This window comes from Conger conger, chromosome 7 (genome assembly GCF_963514075.1).
Source record: "Conger conger chromosome 7, fConCon1.1, whole genome shotgun sequence".
Lineage (NCBI taxonomy): Eukaryota > Metazoa > Chordata > Actinopteri > Anguilliformes > Congridae > Conger > Conger conger.
Genome location: NC_083766.1, coordinates 47,182,990 through 47,198,394, shown reverse-complemented (window position 1 = coordinate 47,198,394; position 15,405 = coordinate 47,182,990). Strand labels below are relative to the sequence as shown.

At 41.8% G+C, this 15,405-nt stretch overlaps 1 protein-coding gene across 1 annotated transcript in view; it reads right to left on the bottom strand.

The window, feature by feature from the left end:
* Positions 1-15,405, bottom strand: part of LOC133133071 (carbohydrate-responsive element-binding protein) — a 39,875-nt gene that overhangs the window by 11,145 nt on the left and 13,325 nt on the right. The window contains exons 6-11 of the mRNA XM_061249043.1: positions 14,146-14,320; positions 13,485-13,565; positions 3,355-3,494; positions 2,512-3,166; positions 747-820; positions 203-464 (exon numbers count right to left, since the gene is read on the bottom strand). Of these exons, the coding sequence (XP_061105027.1) occupies positions 203-464; positions 747-820; positions 2,512-3,166; positions 3,355-3,494; positions 13,485-13,565; positions 14,146-14,320 (1,387 nt within the window). The remainder of the gene's footprint in view (positions 1-202; positions 465-746; positions 821-2,511; positions 3,167-3,354; positions 3,495-13,484; positions 13,566-14,145; positions 14,321-15,405) is intronic.

The following is a 15,405-nucleotide window of genomic DNA, read 5'->3' as shown; positions in this document are numbered from 1 at the left end:
TGCAGAAAGGACCCACTCTCACAGATGTATTAATATTTTCCAAGCCATGTGGGTAAGAACTCATTTAAAAAGAAGAACTGAAATTACAGTGAGGGCCTCAGAAATACAAAAGCTACAAATTTGGAATTAAAACACTTGTACTGTCTATGACCATTAATACATAGTCTTCAAGTTTCTGCATTCAGCCGCTATGATTACAAACCTGTTAAACTGTTTTTGTCGCTGCCGTAGATGTGGACGGGGGACAGTTTCTCTGTCTTAGGGATGAGAAGGGGCGTTTGTGAGGGCAGGGAGCCTTGAGTGAGCAGGGCAGACACGGTGGAGCCACGTGAGGAGCCAGCAAGAGGCTCCCCGGGGGGCAGGAGGGCAGTTTGGCAGTGCAGCGGTGGCAGTGGGATCCCAGAAGAACAGGAAGTGTTGTGCTGCATCTGACCTGAGGCCCCACCCATATTCATGCTGCCACTCTGCAAAAAGAATACAAAAAGAATTTACTGAGCACACTTTTCATTATCTCGATGCTTTATGGTTTACTCAACAATAATCTAGTCCTGGATTATGTAAATCTGACTTCTTGCTCTGCCACATTCAAATTTTGAAGGACTGGTGATCTTGATTTGAGTGTAATGACACTCATCAGGTAAAATATGCAGCTAAAATGAGCACCCATGCCCACTGATCTAACATTGATCTGAAACTGTTCATTCAAACTAAAACAACCGCAGAGAAGTAAAAAGTTAGATGCTTACTGGGGAGTTAGGAGACACTGAACAGTGACCCTTTGCCTCAACTAAGGTTGGGTCGAATCCTGGTGTTGGTTTACCTAAACAATAAAAAGACAAATATGAAACTATAGTTAGCCTTATCAGGAATGTGAAAGTGTGAATGTGAAATTGAGTTCAAGTTTGCACTGGAACCCTGAGATTGATCATTTTCTTGCAAGCTTATCAGTAAGCAATCCGGTGCAGTTTCCTTGGGCCATTCTGACAATAAACAGCTTTCATAAAATGGTGTGAAAACAATTCCACAACAATCCTCAATACTCAGTTAGTACAGCATTATAATATTAAGATTAGCCAGTTTTCCTATATTTACCACTTTTGAACATACACTCATTGAACACTTTATTAGGAACACTATACTAATACTGGGTAGTTCCTCCCTTTGCTCTCAAAACAGCCTCAATTCTTTGTGTCATGGATTTCACAAGATGTTGAAAACATTCCTTTCAGATTCCGTTTCATGTTGACATGATTTGCATCACGCAAATTCTGCAGCGACACATTGGTCAGCTACACATTCATGCTGTGAATCACCCATTCTACCACATCCCAAAGGTGTTCTATTGGATTCAGTTCCGGTGACCGGGAAGGCTACTGAAGAACATTGAACGCATTGTCATGTTCATGAAACTAGTCTGAGACATGGTGCATTATCATGCTGGAAGTAGCAATTTGAAGATGGGTACATTGTGGCCATTCCCCACACCACTACACCACACTGTTGACACAAGGCAGGTTGGGTCCATGGATTCATGCAGTTGGCTCAAATTCTGATGCTACCATCTGTATACCTGAGCAGAAATCGAGATTCATCAGACCAGGCTACATTTTTCAACTGTCTAGTTTTGGTGAGCCTGTGCCCACTGCAGCCTCAGCTTTCTGTTCTTGGCTGACAGAAGTGGAACTGAACGTGGTCTTCTGCTGCTGTAGCCAATTCACCACAAGGTTCGCCGTGTTGTGCATTCAGAGATGCTTTTCTGCTCCCCACAATTGTACAGAGTGGTTATCTGTGTTACCGTAGCCTTTCTGTCAGCTCGAACCAGTCTGGCCATTCTCCATTGACCTCTCATCAACAAGGCGTTTCCATGTTTCCATCCGCAGAACGCCCACTCACTGGATGTTTTTTGTTTTTCGCACCATTCTGAGTGAACTCTAGAGACTGTTGTGCTTGAAAATCCCAGGAGATCTGCAGTTACACAAATACTCAAACCAGCCCATCTGACACCAACAATGATGCCATGGTTGAAATCACTGAGATCAAATTTTTTCCCCATTCTGATGGTTTATGTGAACATTAACTGAAGCTCCTGACCCATATCTGCATGGTTTTATGCATTGCACTGCTGCTACATGATTGTCTGATAAGATAGTCACATTAATAAGTCAGTGTACGAGTGTTCCTAATAAAGTGCTCACTGAGTGTATACTGCCAGCATATAAAAGTTTTCATTTCTAAACTGGACAAACTCAATGAAATAAGTAACCATGCAATACTGTAACTACAGCAAGCTTTCTGTTATCCATTGTTCTTGCCTTCCACATAAGCCTATGTCACAAGACAATCAGCAGTGGTTATCCCCCAATAAACTAAGAACAGTAAAAACTATTAATGTAGAAAGCAGCACAGAGTTACAAAATGTAACTTTATGAGGCCGGGCAAGCAAATGGCAATTAAATATTAACAGGGAAACGCACGCCCAAGGGACAGAGAGGGAGAAAGGTCAAAACGCACGTTCTTGTGTGCCAGTAGAAAGCAGCTTAGCTAAGCAGCTGGTCTGGAGAGGGGAAGTAGGTGGTGCCGCTGTCACCGTCTTCACCCCGGATGTCTTCTGCTTGTACTTTCCTCTGACGCCCATATCTGAGTGCTGAGGTGTGGGGAAAGCGGGTTGGGAACTGCGGAGGGCTGGGATAATATGAGCAGCAGGCATGGGGGCGTACCCCACGGACACACATGGGCCCGGCGTAAATAGGTCTGTGGTGTAGCCCTGATCGTGTGGGTCGGGCACTAGGGTGTTCATCATGGAGCCGGTGTGAGTGATGACTGAGGACGCCGCCGTTGAGTTGTATCTGTATTTATGGCACGGAGGAGGGTACAGGAAGGGGCTGTCCTGAGGGCCAGGGGCCATATTCACAGAGGCCATGGAGGTGGTGTTCGGGTAAGGCTGCTGTCCATACGGCACCTCCCCTGCGGCCAGCCCATGAGTTTGGTAATCGGTGTGCGGGCCAAAGTCCAACTGCGCTTTGTATTTCGGTTCGGGGGCGATGCTGCTGGTGTTGAAAGCCATCTCAGAGGTCAAAGGTTGCCGGTGATAGCCCTGGTCCGACAGAGAATCCGACAAGGATGGCTGAGACAATCTGCTGCTGCTTCCGGTCGAAGGCAGGCTCGCCTGCAAAACATTTACCGACGCTTACCAATACACTATCAATTATGACTGTAAAACAAGCACTATTTCAAAATCATACTTTAAGCTAACTTCTGAGTTACAGTTTGGAGTAAAGGAAAAACGCACTTAGATTAGAAAATAGGTCAGAGTTTACACACACGGCAATTTACTGGGCAACAGATTTAACTGACCTGTTGCAGCTGATTGTCAGGATGGAACAGAGGCTCAGTGGACATAGTGGAGAAGGCACTCCCCGACATGTTTCCAAAATACCCACATTCAGTGTAACCAGCCTGATCCACGGGCTGACCACGGTGACTCATGAAAATATCTGGGGGGAAAAGTGTAAGGCTCTCATTTTTCTTTCAGTTCTCTCAATTTAAAAAATAGGTACATGAATAAAAAATAAATGGTACATAACCACCTATTGCTAGAGAAACTATATGCAGCACTTTTAACAGAGGATAGGACCTTCTCAGGGGCTATCAATCTTTACTGATCCACCCAAGCTAAGAAGGCACCCAGAGGACACCACTGCAAGTTAAAAAGGTTTCATATTTTCCCAAATCTATATAAAGTCTATATAATCTACATAAAGTCACTGCATATCAAGCCGGTCATCACTCACACCGGCCCCTTACAGTACCTTCAAGAACCTCCCATTGAAAATCCAGATTAAGAGAGAGCATCACACCAGTAGTGTTCAGCCATTAGAGCTTTCTTTTATGTATACATCCTGCTGATTCAGTTGTCTTGGGAGAAAGGGTGTGTTTACATAAAGGCAGCTCAGAAAGAGGAAGTAAAAACGTTTTTTTCCTATTTTATTTCAGAATGCCATTGTACTTATCGGTACATATACAGCCAGTGAATCTGTTTGGTTTATAAGTGGTATTCACTTATAAAAAAGTGTCACTTCATGCTGAACAGGGGCTTCCACAGAATACATTTGTTATGATTCAATGTCCCTTCAATGCAGGCCACCCCCATTAATCTTGGCAGAACCACTACACCCAACTGTAAATGTCCACCTACTGTAGGTAAGTCCCAGTTAGTTCTATGCAGGCCCAACTATATGAATATTTATGGATAACTGGCTATAGCATCCCTCAGAGGGCGTCTGTTGGCAGAAAACATAACATTTGTACAGTGGCAGAACTGCTAAAACGGACAGCTGCGTTGCGGCAGCACAGTGGCAGGTCCAATGGTAGATTGGCTAGAAGCAAGAAGTCTGAAGGACAGGCATGCTATTCCATGTTCTCCTGAATCAATTACAATTTCCATTGCGGAAGCAGGCTAACATTTGCATTCCGTTCCAAAATTTTTAAAAGAGAGTAAAAAAGGAAGTCATCTTGATATATAGAACTATACCAATATAAATGAAATGTTGGCATTAACATACAGTCTATAGATGTACAATATTCTGTATTAGACAATAAGTGCATACAGAATATTATATTAGCTGAGATTAGATTGAACCAATGACAACAGATTAAGCTCAAAATGACACATCAGTTACAGCCAGCCTTATTGCCATAAATACACATGACATAAACAGAAACTGTAATTAAAAACATACTTACACAGATAGAAAGGGGTATGTGATTTTCCTTCACAAAACATGATGGTAAAGTACCGTTAAGTAGTGAACATCTACCAAACCAATCTCCGACTATTGCCACGTAGTCATTTTACACACATATGAAAAGCATGCCTCAAAAAGAGAACATGCTGGTGCAATTTGCATAAAAATGGAGGACTTTCCACGCTCGTCCCAAAGTCACACTACCAAAGCCACTCCGGTCGTGGTACTGGGTCTACTTGTGAATGGACCTTAAACATATGACTACTGTGGCTCGGAAAAACAGCAGACCCTTTCCTCGTGATGGACCCAGACAGCTGCTAATCACTCTCTTGCCAAGGGGCAGGACACCAATGGGCTTCCAAGCATAGAAACAATGCCTGATCTTTCAACAGTCTGACACAGCCAAGAGTATATGTTAAGGTGGCCGTAAAAATGAATAATGGCCTGTATACTCACATTGGTGCCTTCTCTATATTTTAGTTACATAAACCACCACATTCACTAAGATTTCTTACTGTAATATATACCAAAGGGTGCTCTTTTTCGCGTGAGAGTCTGTAAACATTGAAACGGCAAAATACCAGCACCTTCCCTTCTGTTAACGAGAACCTTGGCAGGAAAACCTTCAGGAAACATGCCTCTGAAATTTTCAATTCAGAATGTTTGACCTTGCCCCAGTTCAACTCACCTATAAAATAACATAACACTGATTGAAAATGTGGATCAGATTCCTGCTGCAGGCGTTTCAACTTACACTCAGTGATCACTTTATTAGGTAGACCCAAACAGCAACTTTAAATATTGAATCAGCCAATCATGTGCAGCAACTAAATGCATGAAAGCATGCAGAGGTAAAGAGGTTCAGCAGTTTTTCAGACCAAATGTCAGGATGGGGAATAAATGTGATAAAAGTGACTGTTCAAGAGGGTCTAATGAGTAAGACTGTGTCTGAGCTTGTTGCCGTTTCACAAGACTACCATGCTCTGATCACAAACCTGTCTGCTGCCTCAGCCAATCAACGCGCTTGAAAGTAGCCCGGCGTCAGGCAGCCAGTTTGGAGAGAGCCGCTATTAAGACATCCCTGTGTATTATTGTTTTAGCTCAATACCAGTTTAGCATAGTTGGTATTTAGTTGTTTAGTTTGTTGTGTTAGTTAGTTTAAAACCAATCCTACTGTTTATATTCGGTGAAGCATTCCGAATGCCGTAGCTTAATTCGCGATTGTACAACGTAACGTTATTATCGTTAATGAGTGATTTCGTTTATTAATATGACGCTTGATGCGATTTATGCACATTGTAACGTGTATAGTTTGGACGAAATTCACACCATGTGTTGTATTTAGTATTTGTAATAAGTTGAGTGGCTACCAATGGTGTAATACCTACATGCTGGCTAACTTGCAATTAACTTGCACAAGAATGAGAATGTCAATGTCGGTTTCTATAAGGCAGAGTGATATGCTATTTAGGTATCGTTTGAGTATGTTTATTCCTGTATTCGTAGCTAATCCATATATAGCCAGGAAATGGTGTGTATATGTATTATATTTGCTATTTGATTTAAGAAGCCACTTGCTACACAGTTTAGGCAGGATAATTGCAGTTTATTTTGGTCTTGCCTTTGCAACTCTGGGTGTAACTGGATATTTATGCTGATTGTTGTATATTCTGTTTTCCTCTAGACCACACACACACATACCCTCATCCAAACCCTATCCTTACCACAAGCCATTAAACTGGTTAAAAGAAGTCCTGCTTCCTCCCGTGTTTTGACTGATACACTGTGGCAACGGCCATGGTCTGCTGATTTTCACGCACAACACAGTTTGCAGAGAATGATGCGAAAAACTAAAAACACCTAGTGAGCAGCAGTTCTGTGGGCCGAAACGCATTGTTAATGAGAGGTCAGAGGCCCAGTCAAAGCTGACAGGAAGGTGACAGTAATGCAAATAACCTGCTGAACTGTAAAAATGGGTCATTGCCCAAATGTAATATACTGTAGATCTTGATGGGAGATCAGGCTCACACTTCCTGCTGCAAATGACTCCAGTTTCTCATTTTTTTTACTGGGTGCCTAATCACATCTAATGCATTATGTTACATTACAGGCATTTAGCAGATACTCTTATCCAGAGCGACGTACAACAAAGTGCAGATCGAACACAGGGACAAGTGAGATGAGGATCCTAGAGGACAGGACGGTTCCGAGTCCTAGCGTGACCATATAGATACAATTGGAACCCTTGAAGAATAAATCAACTTAATGCCCTAAGAACACATTCCAATAAATAAAACTCCTATGCGCTCTTAAGCTATGGTTTTGTGTAGAGTTCCCCAAGGTTCCATTCTGGGCCCCATCCTCTTTTCAATATACAGTGTATGTTCCCTCTGGAAAACACAATATCAACTTGCACTTTTATGCAGATTACACTCAACAATACCTCCCCATCAAAGTCTTCATCATTGGACCTCCTGAAATCAGTACGAACATTCAAAATAATCTTGGTCCCCTTTCTTCCAACAAAGCAACAAGCTGTAGAAACATGGGTGTTACTTTTTGACTCTAGTCTTAGCCTTGATAAGCATGTCAAGTCAGTGGTGCAGTCATGTTTCCTCAAACTCAGGAGACTTTCCAAAATTAAAGCATTGCTATCTTTTAACACAACAAGAATTGTTACACATTTTAATTTCCTCACAACTTTTTTACTGCAACTCAACTATAGTCTTTAGCCACCAGAACATACAAAGACTATAATTAGTGCAAAATTATTCAGCCAGACTGGCACAAAGAAAAGGCAGCGCATTACACACAGCCTTGTTGCCGTCTGTCAATTCTTCAGAAACATTTATTCTTTTTTTGTCAGTCTCAATTCTGGACTGATTTTTAAATTGTATTAACCATTTTAAAGCACACTTAGGAATAGCTCCACCTTAAATCTCAGAACTTTTAATTCCCTATGAACCAAGGCACAGTCTGAGATCCTTGGGCAAGGCTCCACAGACTAGACACTTTGTATTCCGTGTCATGTATCTTTGAGTTATTCGTTTTACTTATTCCTTTTCTTATACCTCTTCCTTATGTTCTTTTTAATCTATAAAAGCCATGTTTTAATACGTGAACTTGCTTATTACTGTTATTGTTGTTGTTATTATTATTTTCATTGTTATTATGAACATCTCAGGATCTACTCAGTACTGGCACCACCCTGGTACTCTTACTAGACCAGATATCCTGAGGTTTGTGTGGCGGGTAATCTCACTCAGTTCCACTTCCACATTCAACTGTGCTCTGCCCAACAGCTGACCTCAATGTCACCCACACATGAAGGATACGGGCAGGTCCAAAAAATGTCCCTCTTTCTTTTTCAACACAATAAACCCCCAGCTCTTGAAAAAATGTTTTCCAAAACGATTTCAAATATATGACAAATACTATTTGGATAAAGGGAGCATGATATACCGTTTGCTGTCATGTTTATATATTTAGTGTGATATACTGTATTTTATTAATACTCCTGTACGTAGTATGATGTACTATATTGTATTGCACTAAATGCCAGTATTTAGTGTGATGTTTTTAACCTGGTAAGGATCACAGACATACAGGTGGTCCATAAATATTGGGACATCGACACAATTCTCCTCTTTTTGGCTCTATACACCACCACAATAGATTTGAAATGAAACGAACAAGATATGCTTTAACTGCAGACCTTCAGCTTTAAGTTTCTATATGTGCCTCCCACTTTTTAAGGGATCAAAAGTAATGGGACAATTGGCTGCTCACCTGTTCCATGGCCAGGTGTGTGTTATTCCCTCATTATCTCATTTACAAGGAGCAGATAAAAGGTCTAGAGTTCATTTCAAGTGTGCTATTTGCATTTGGAATCTGTTGCTGTCAACTCTCAATATGAGATCCAAAGAGCTGTCACTATCAGTGCAGCAAGCCATCATTAGGCTGAAAAATCAAAACAAACCTATCAGAGACATAGCAAAAACATTAGGTGTGGCCAAATCAACTGTTTGGATACATTCTTAAAAAGAAAGAACGCTCAACAACACCAAAAGACCCGGAAGACCTCAGAAAACATCTGTGGTGGATGACAGAAGAATTCTTTCCCTGGTGAAGAAAAACCCCTTCACAACAGTTGGCCAGATCAAGAACACTCTCCAGGAGGTAGGTGTATGTGTCAAAGTCAACAATCAAGAGAAGACTTCACCAGAGTGAATACCGAGGGTTCACCACAAGATGCAAACCATTGGTGAGCCTCAAAAACAGGAAGACCAGATTAGAGTTTGCCAAACAACATCTAAAAAGGCCTTTACAGTTCTGGAACAACATCCTATGGACAGATGAGACAAAGATCAACTTGTACCAGAATGATAGGAAGAGAAGAGTATGGAGAAGGAAAGGAACTGCTCATGATCCAAAACATACCACCTCATCAGTGAAGCATGGTGGTGGTAGTGTCATGGCGTGGGCATGTATGGCTGCCAATGGAACTGGTTCCCTTGTATTTATAGATGATGTGACTGCTGACAAAAGCAGCAGGATGAATTCTGAAGTGTTTCGGGCAATATAATCTGCTCATATTCAGCCAAATGCTTCAGAACTCATTGGACGGCGCTTCACAGTGCAGATGGACAATGACCCGAAGCATACTGCGAAAGCAACCAAAGAGTTTTTTAAGGCAAAGAAGTGGAATGTTATGCAATGGCCAAGTCAATCACCTGACCTGAATCCGACTGAACATCCATTTCACTTGCTGAAGACAAAACTGAAGGGAAAATGCCCCAAGAACAAGCAGGAACTGAAGACAGTTGCAGTAGAGGCCTGGCAGAGCATCACCAGGGATGAAACCCAGCATCTGGTGATGTCTATGCGTTCCAGACTTCAGGCTGTAATTGACTGCAAAGGATTTGCAACCAAGTATTAAAAAGTGAAAGTTTGATTTATGATTGTTAGTTTGTCCCATTACTTTTGGTCCCTTAAAAAGTGGGAGGCACATATACAAACTGTTGTAATTCCTACACTGTTCACCAGATCTGGATGAAAAATACCCTCAAATTAAAGCTGAAAGTCTGCAGTTAAAGCATATCTTGTTCGTTTCATTTCAAATCCATTGTGGTGGTGTATAGAGCCAAAAAGATGAGAATTGTGTCGATGTCCCAATATTTATGGACCTGACTGTAAGCTCAGTAGTTAACTCTGTGTAAAACGTGTGTAGGCTTTTTTTTAATCACCGTCAGTGTAGCCGTTTCCTAAATATGGGGCAAAACTTCTCAAAACAAACATCACTGGATGTGTTTGGCTTGAATCTCCAGCCTGTTTCACCCAGAAAGGGGTGCTCAAACTCCACCCTTGAATGCAGAGACTGGTTTATGGGCAGCCACCCATCCAGGCAATCACAGGACACTCAAATGAAAATACAGTAAAGCATAGAGATATCGGAAGTTGGCTAGCCTGAGCGATATGAGGACAGCTCTGACTTTGCCGAGTTACGGTATGGCTCCACTGCCGCCATCGCCATCATCAATAAATGTGACAGCCTACTGGTGTGTTTTGCTAGCTCACTTCACATTGGATGTTGACAGTTATGATGTTTTCACTCATTAGATTAAGCAACGATGCTCTGGTCCAGTTGTAACCAGCTAATTTAGTTACCTAGCTAATTTAGTCTCTCATAATTCTAAATTACAGACTGTGATGACGTATACTTTATAATCTGCATGGAGTTAAAAAAACAAGCAGAACTACATTTCTCATTAAAATAAATTCTCGGCGATTCTCTAACTTTGATGCTGCCATCAAATGTAGTCACTGTCATTAATTACAATGGATTCGTTCCCTCAGCGAACGATGGCTGATGGCGATTGCTGACATTGATGGCTGCAGTGGAGCCGTGCACTTAAAGGACAAGTTTTTTCGATTTTGACTAAGAAATACAACCTTACAGTTTTGAACCAGAATTTACAGAGGAAGAATTGTGCAAGCGAGAGAGACAAGGGGTCCAGGAGGGCAACTAAGCAACAATGAAGTAAATATCTACCTAACAAGCTGTATCAAAATCTTGGCTGTGGATACTTCTTCCAATGAATCCTCCTATTGCTGCAGGATAAAGAAAGGGTTCGATCAAAGTTATTATTGGCAGTGATGCAAACTCTGTGTTCGGTTGTCCATGTTCCTCCGCTGTCTGCCTCTCTCACTCACGCAATTCTTCCATCTTCCTCTGTCAAAACTGTAAGGTTGCAATTCTTTGTCAAAATTGAAAAGCTTGGTGAAGTCAGAACTGTCCTTCATATCACTCAGGCTTGCCAAGGTAGGTTCCGTGATATTTGTATGCTAACAATACCATGATTGCTGTATTTTGTCATGTGATCGCCTGGATGGGTGGCTGTCCATAAACCAGGCTCTATGTTCAAGGGTGGAGTTCGAGCACCTGTTACCTTCTGGGAAACACAGGCTGGAGATTCAAGACAAACACGTCCAGTGACATCACTGGACGTGTTTGTTTTGAGAAGTTATGCCCCATATTTAGGAAACAGCTACACTGAAATTTGCACACACATAATTTAAGCATTTAATCCAAGTAAGCTCAACTGAAAAAAGCAGTGCTCCTTTAATTGGCTGCAGACTGAAAGAAAATCACAAATGCACCCCTGTGTGAGTGTGACACCCCTGCTTTAGAGGGTACTAGTGTAAATAGAAATGCAAGACCAACAGTGAGCTCTATAACAAGCAGTCATCTTCAGCTCCTGCTTGTTTTGGGGGCTAGCTGCCTTAGGTTCTCTTCAGCATATGAAATGCATGTTGGATTCAGATCCGATGAATGACCTGGCCAGTCAAGAATTTTCCAGTTTTTGACTTTTTGCTTTAGCAGTTTTGGATCCGATTAGGTTGTGCTGTCCAATTAGGTTAGCTTCTGTATACTTCAGGGTTCATTCTGCTGCTGCTACAAGCAGTTACAGCATGAATGAAGACAAGTGAACCAGTACTTTTGGTAGCTATACATGCCCAAACCATAACATAACATAAGAAGGTGGTGCTTTGGAGAGTTCCTTTTGGCCTCTTGCCATCAGTCTGAAATAAGTGAATCTTGGTTTCATTGGTGCAGAAGGTCCTTTTTCCATTACTCTACAGGCTCTTCTGGGTACCAGTAACCAGGCCATCCTGTTTCTACAATTAACAAGTTCTGTTTGTGAAGTCTTCTGTGGACAGTAGTCACATACACATCCACACCTGCCTCCCGAAGAGTGTTGCTTATCAGTCGGACAGGGATTTTCTTCATTATGGTGAGAATTCTTCAGTCATAAACATAAACAGTTTGCAATTACTGTGCTCACCACTGCTCCTTATGATGTTCCAAGCTGTTGATTTTGGTAAGCCTAAGGTTTAACCTTTAACCTGTCTCCAATTTTGTCTTACTTCTCAGCCTCATAATGGCTTTATTGGCACAACTATGGTCCTCAACTTAACAAACGCCAACAACAAACCAAAGGCAACCAAAAGCCTGGAATCAAGAAAGGATACTGAAAGCTTTCTTATACATACACTGAGGAAGCAATTAAACACATTTGACTAATGTGTGTGAAGCCATTTTGTCCCAAACATTACGGTGCCCTGAAATGGAGGGGCTGTGTATAAAAACTGCAGTAACTTCTACATGGTGAAACCCAAATGTATGAAAATACCCTTTAATAACACCGGGGACCGGGGTTCGATTCTCGGTCCTGCCAAAAAGTTTGGCCGGCTCATGTGGAGCAGCATAATTGGCTCGCTGCTCCATTGGAAGGGACTTGGCAAGGTTAGTAGATCGCCGCACAAAAAGCACCTCGGGCGCCTTGGAATCACGGTTACCAGCATGTGGCGAGACGGCTTGAAGAAGGCGTGTCGCTCTCGTAGGGCCGCCGAGGGACGGGGTGTGGGCGGTGTATATAATACTAGCTCTAATTGAATTAGACGGGGTACAATTGGCTACCAAATTGGGAGAAAAAAGGGAAAAAATCCGGAAAATATTATTTAAAAAAAGAAAAAGAAAATACCCTTTAATAAAAGCTGAGAATATGCACCTTAAACACATGTGAATTGTTTGATTACCATAATGAAACCTATGTTTAATATAAGTTCAGGAGAAGATTTTTCATGGTTAAGGTACTTAAGTCCTTCAAAGCCCTTACAAATGTTTTCTCAGATATGTCTACCACATGTCTAATGGTCAGCAGTAGAACAGAGAAAACAAGCAGGATAGCCATAAGTACATTACACAAATAATTACACTACCACTAAAGGCTGCACAATTTTTCTGATTGAAAATCAGGTTGTCATGTGAGTGTAAAGACCTTTAGGTTATGTGATATGCTATCATATGCTACTGGCAACCGAGATCTTATGCTACAATACTGGTTCCCAAACTGTCAGTCAGGACCTACTGGTCGGCCATGGGAGTGGGGTAGGTGGGTTGTGAGATGACACACAAATTTCATTCAAACCAACATAAAACACTCAATCTTTTATAAGAGTGGGTCACAGAAAAGGTACTGATTCATAAAGCAGGTTGTGAGTCAGACCATTTCAGAACCGCTGTCTTACAGAGCATGCGGTGATTCAGGAAAATAAACAGTATTTTCAGCAGTGTTGCTAAAAGGTTGTTTGAAACTCACACATGTCTGAAAAAAGGTTGTGATGGACAGAAATAAAGATGGAACGGGGGTGCGGACAGAGGGTGTCTCACTGTACCTGGGATGTCCATGAAGTCGTCGAGATTGGGTTGCAGTGGCGTCAGTCCCGGCTGGATCATGTCGGCATTGCTGGTGTAAGCTGTGGAGGTGAGGCCATCAGTGAGAAGAAGCGAGCTACATATTTGAGTGTGTCTGCGAGAGTGAGTGCGAGTGTCCATGAGTGCGAGGTGATTCATCCATTCAACTGCTGAGTTCCTTATTAAACGTCGGCTTCCTTTATGGGGAAGCGATCTTCTGACAAACACCAAAATTCACTCAAATGGACACTGGTTGTTAGAGGGTGTGACCAACCGTAGCACCAGGCTCAGGCCTCTCCCCCAGCTAATAGCTTTTGGCATATGCAGATTTTAAAGTGCGCATTTGGATTTTAAAAGACACTGCATAATTAAAATGTATTATTATTATTATCATTATTACTGTTGTTGTTGTTTCAGATTAAGATCTATTTAAAAACATCATTGCATAAGAATATGAATTAATTTAATTAAAGTTGTTTTTAATTAAATGAATAGCATGCAGTAGAGCTACATGATAGATCCCTCCCCCTTTCACCCCAACATTTATTGTATTGTTGTTATTATTAATTTCTACATTATGCTATGATCAGCAAAAAATAGCTACTTAATTATAAAGGCACAGCCAGACCAGTTTCCACTCACTCTTGTGTCTGTCTACCGTCCAGGGGCAGGGCTTCTGGGTCATGGTGAACAAGGTGTCTGAAATGTCAGACAGGAAGCAGTCCAGATCAAACAAGTGTGCTTCCTCCGGCATTGGTGTGGGCTCCTGGAACATCTGACAGGACCATTTCTCCAAGCCTCCTCTGAATATTGGCCCCTAGGACAGATGGGAGGACAGAGAACAGGGCTCTCATGAACATCCGGCTGATCCCCCACCCCAGTGTTCATATGTCTCACCTCACACACTACATTCTGCATGTTTGTTTGAAGGAGTTTAAGAACATACACTCAGTGAGCACTTTATTCAGTATTTATTAGACTTGCTTTTTTAGACTTCTACTGCTGTAGCCTATTCACTTAGATGTTTGATGTGTTGTGTGTTCAGAGATGCTCTTCGGCATACCACCGTTGTAATGTGTGTTTTTTGCATTACAGTCACCTTCCTGTCAGCTGTCTGGCCCTTCTCTACTGACCTCTCATTAACAAGATGTTTTGGCCTGCAGAACTGCTGCTTAATGGATGTTTTTTGTTTTCTGCACCACTCTCTGCAACCTCTAGAGACTGTTGTGCATGCAAATCCCAGGGGATCAGCAGTTTCTGAGATACTCAAACCACCCTTTCTGGCACAAACAATCATTCCACGGTCAAAAGTCACTTAGATCACATTCTAACATTTGGTCTTGGCCATGTCTGCATGCATGTATGCATTCAGTTGCTGCCACATGATTGGCTGATTCATTATTTGCATTAAAAAGCTGGTGTACAGGTGTACCTAATAAAACGCCCAGTGAGTGTACACTGTAGCAAAAACCAGGGCTATAGTCACACTGGCTGCAATGTTCCCTGTGTTTATCTTAAGAGTCCCTAATTGTAGCATTTTCTGCTTACACAGTTGTATATTGTGGATGGTGGCCAGAATTAAGGAGTAATGTTGAATGCAAAATGAAATACAACACTTTTTAAACATTCGTTGGCTCAGTTAAGGACAGAGCGCATTGTGGCAAGATTAAAGGGAGGATAAAGTATGGAACTTAAGTATAAGTTAAAGTATAAAATGCAAAGCACAAATCTTGAAAGGATAGATGGAAAATCATAGTCCAGGAATGCAGCAAGTCTCATTTTTACAGCAGAACACCGTGTGAACTCAACCTTCATTAAAAAAGGAACAGACTTTTCTGACCTCTCAAGCACCTTATTTCCTCAGCTCTACTGCAAACATTAATGCATTTAAATATAATGTAA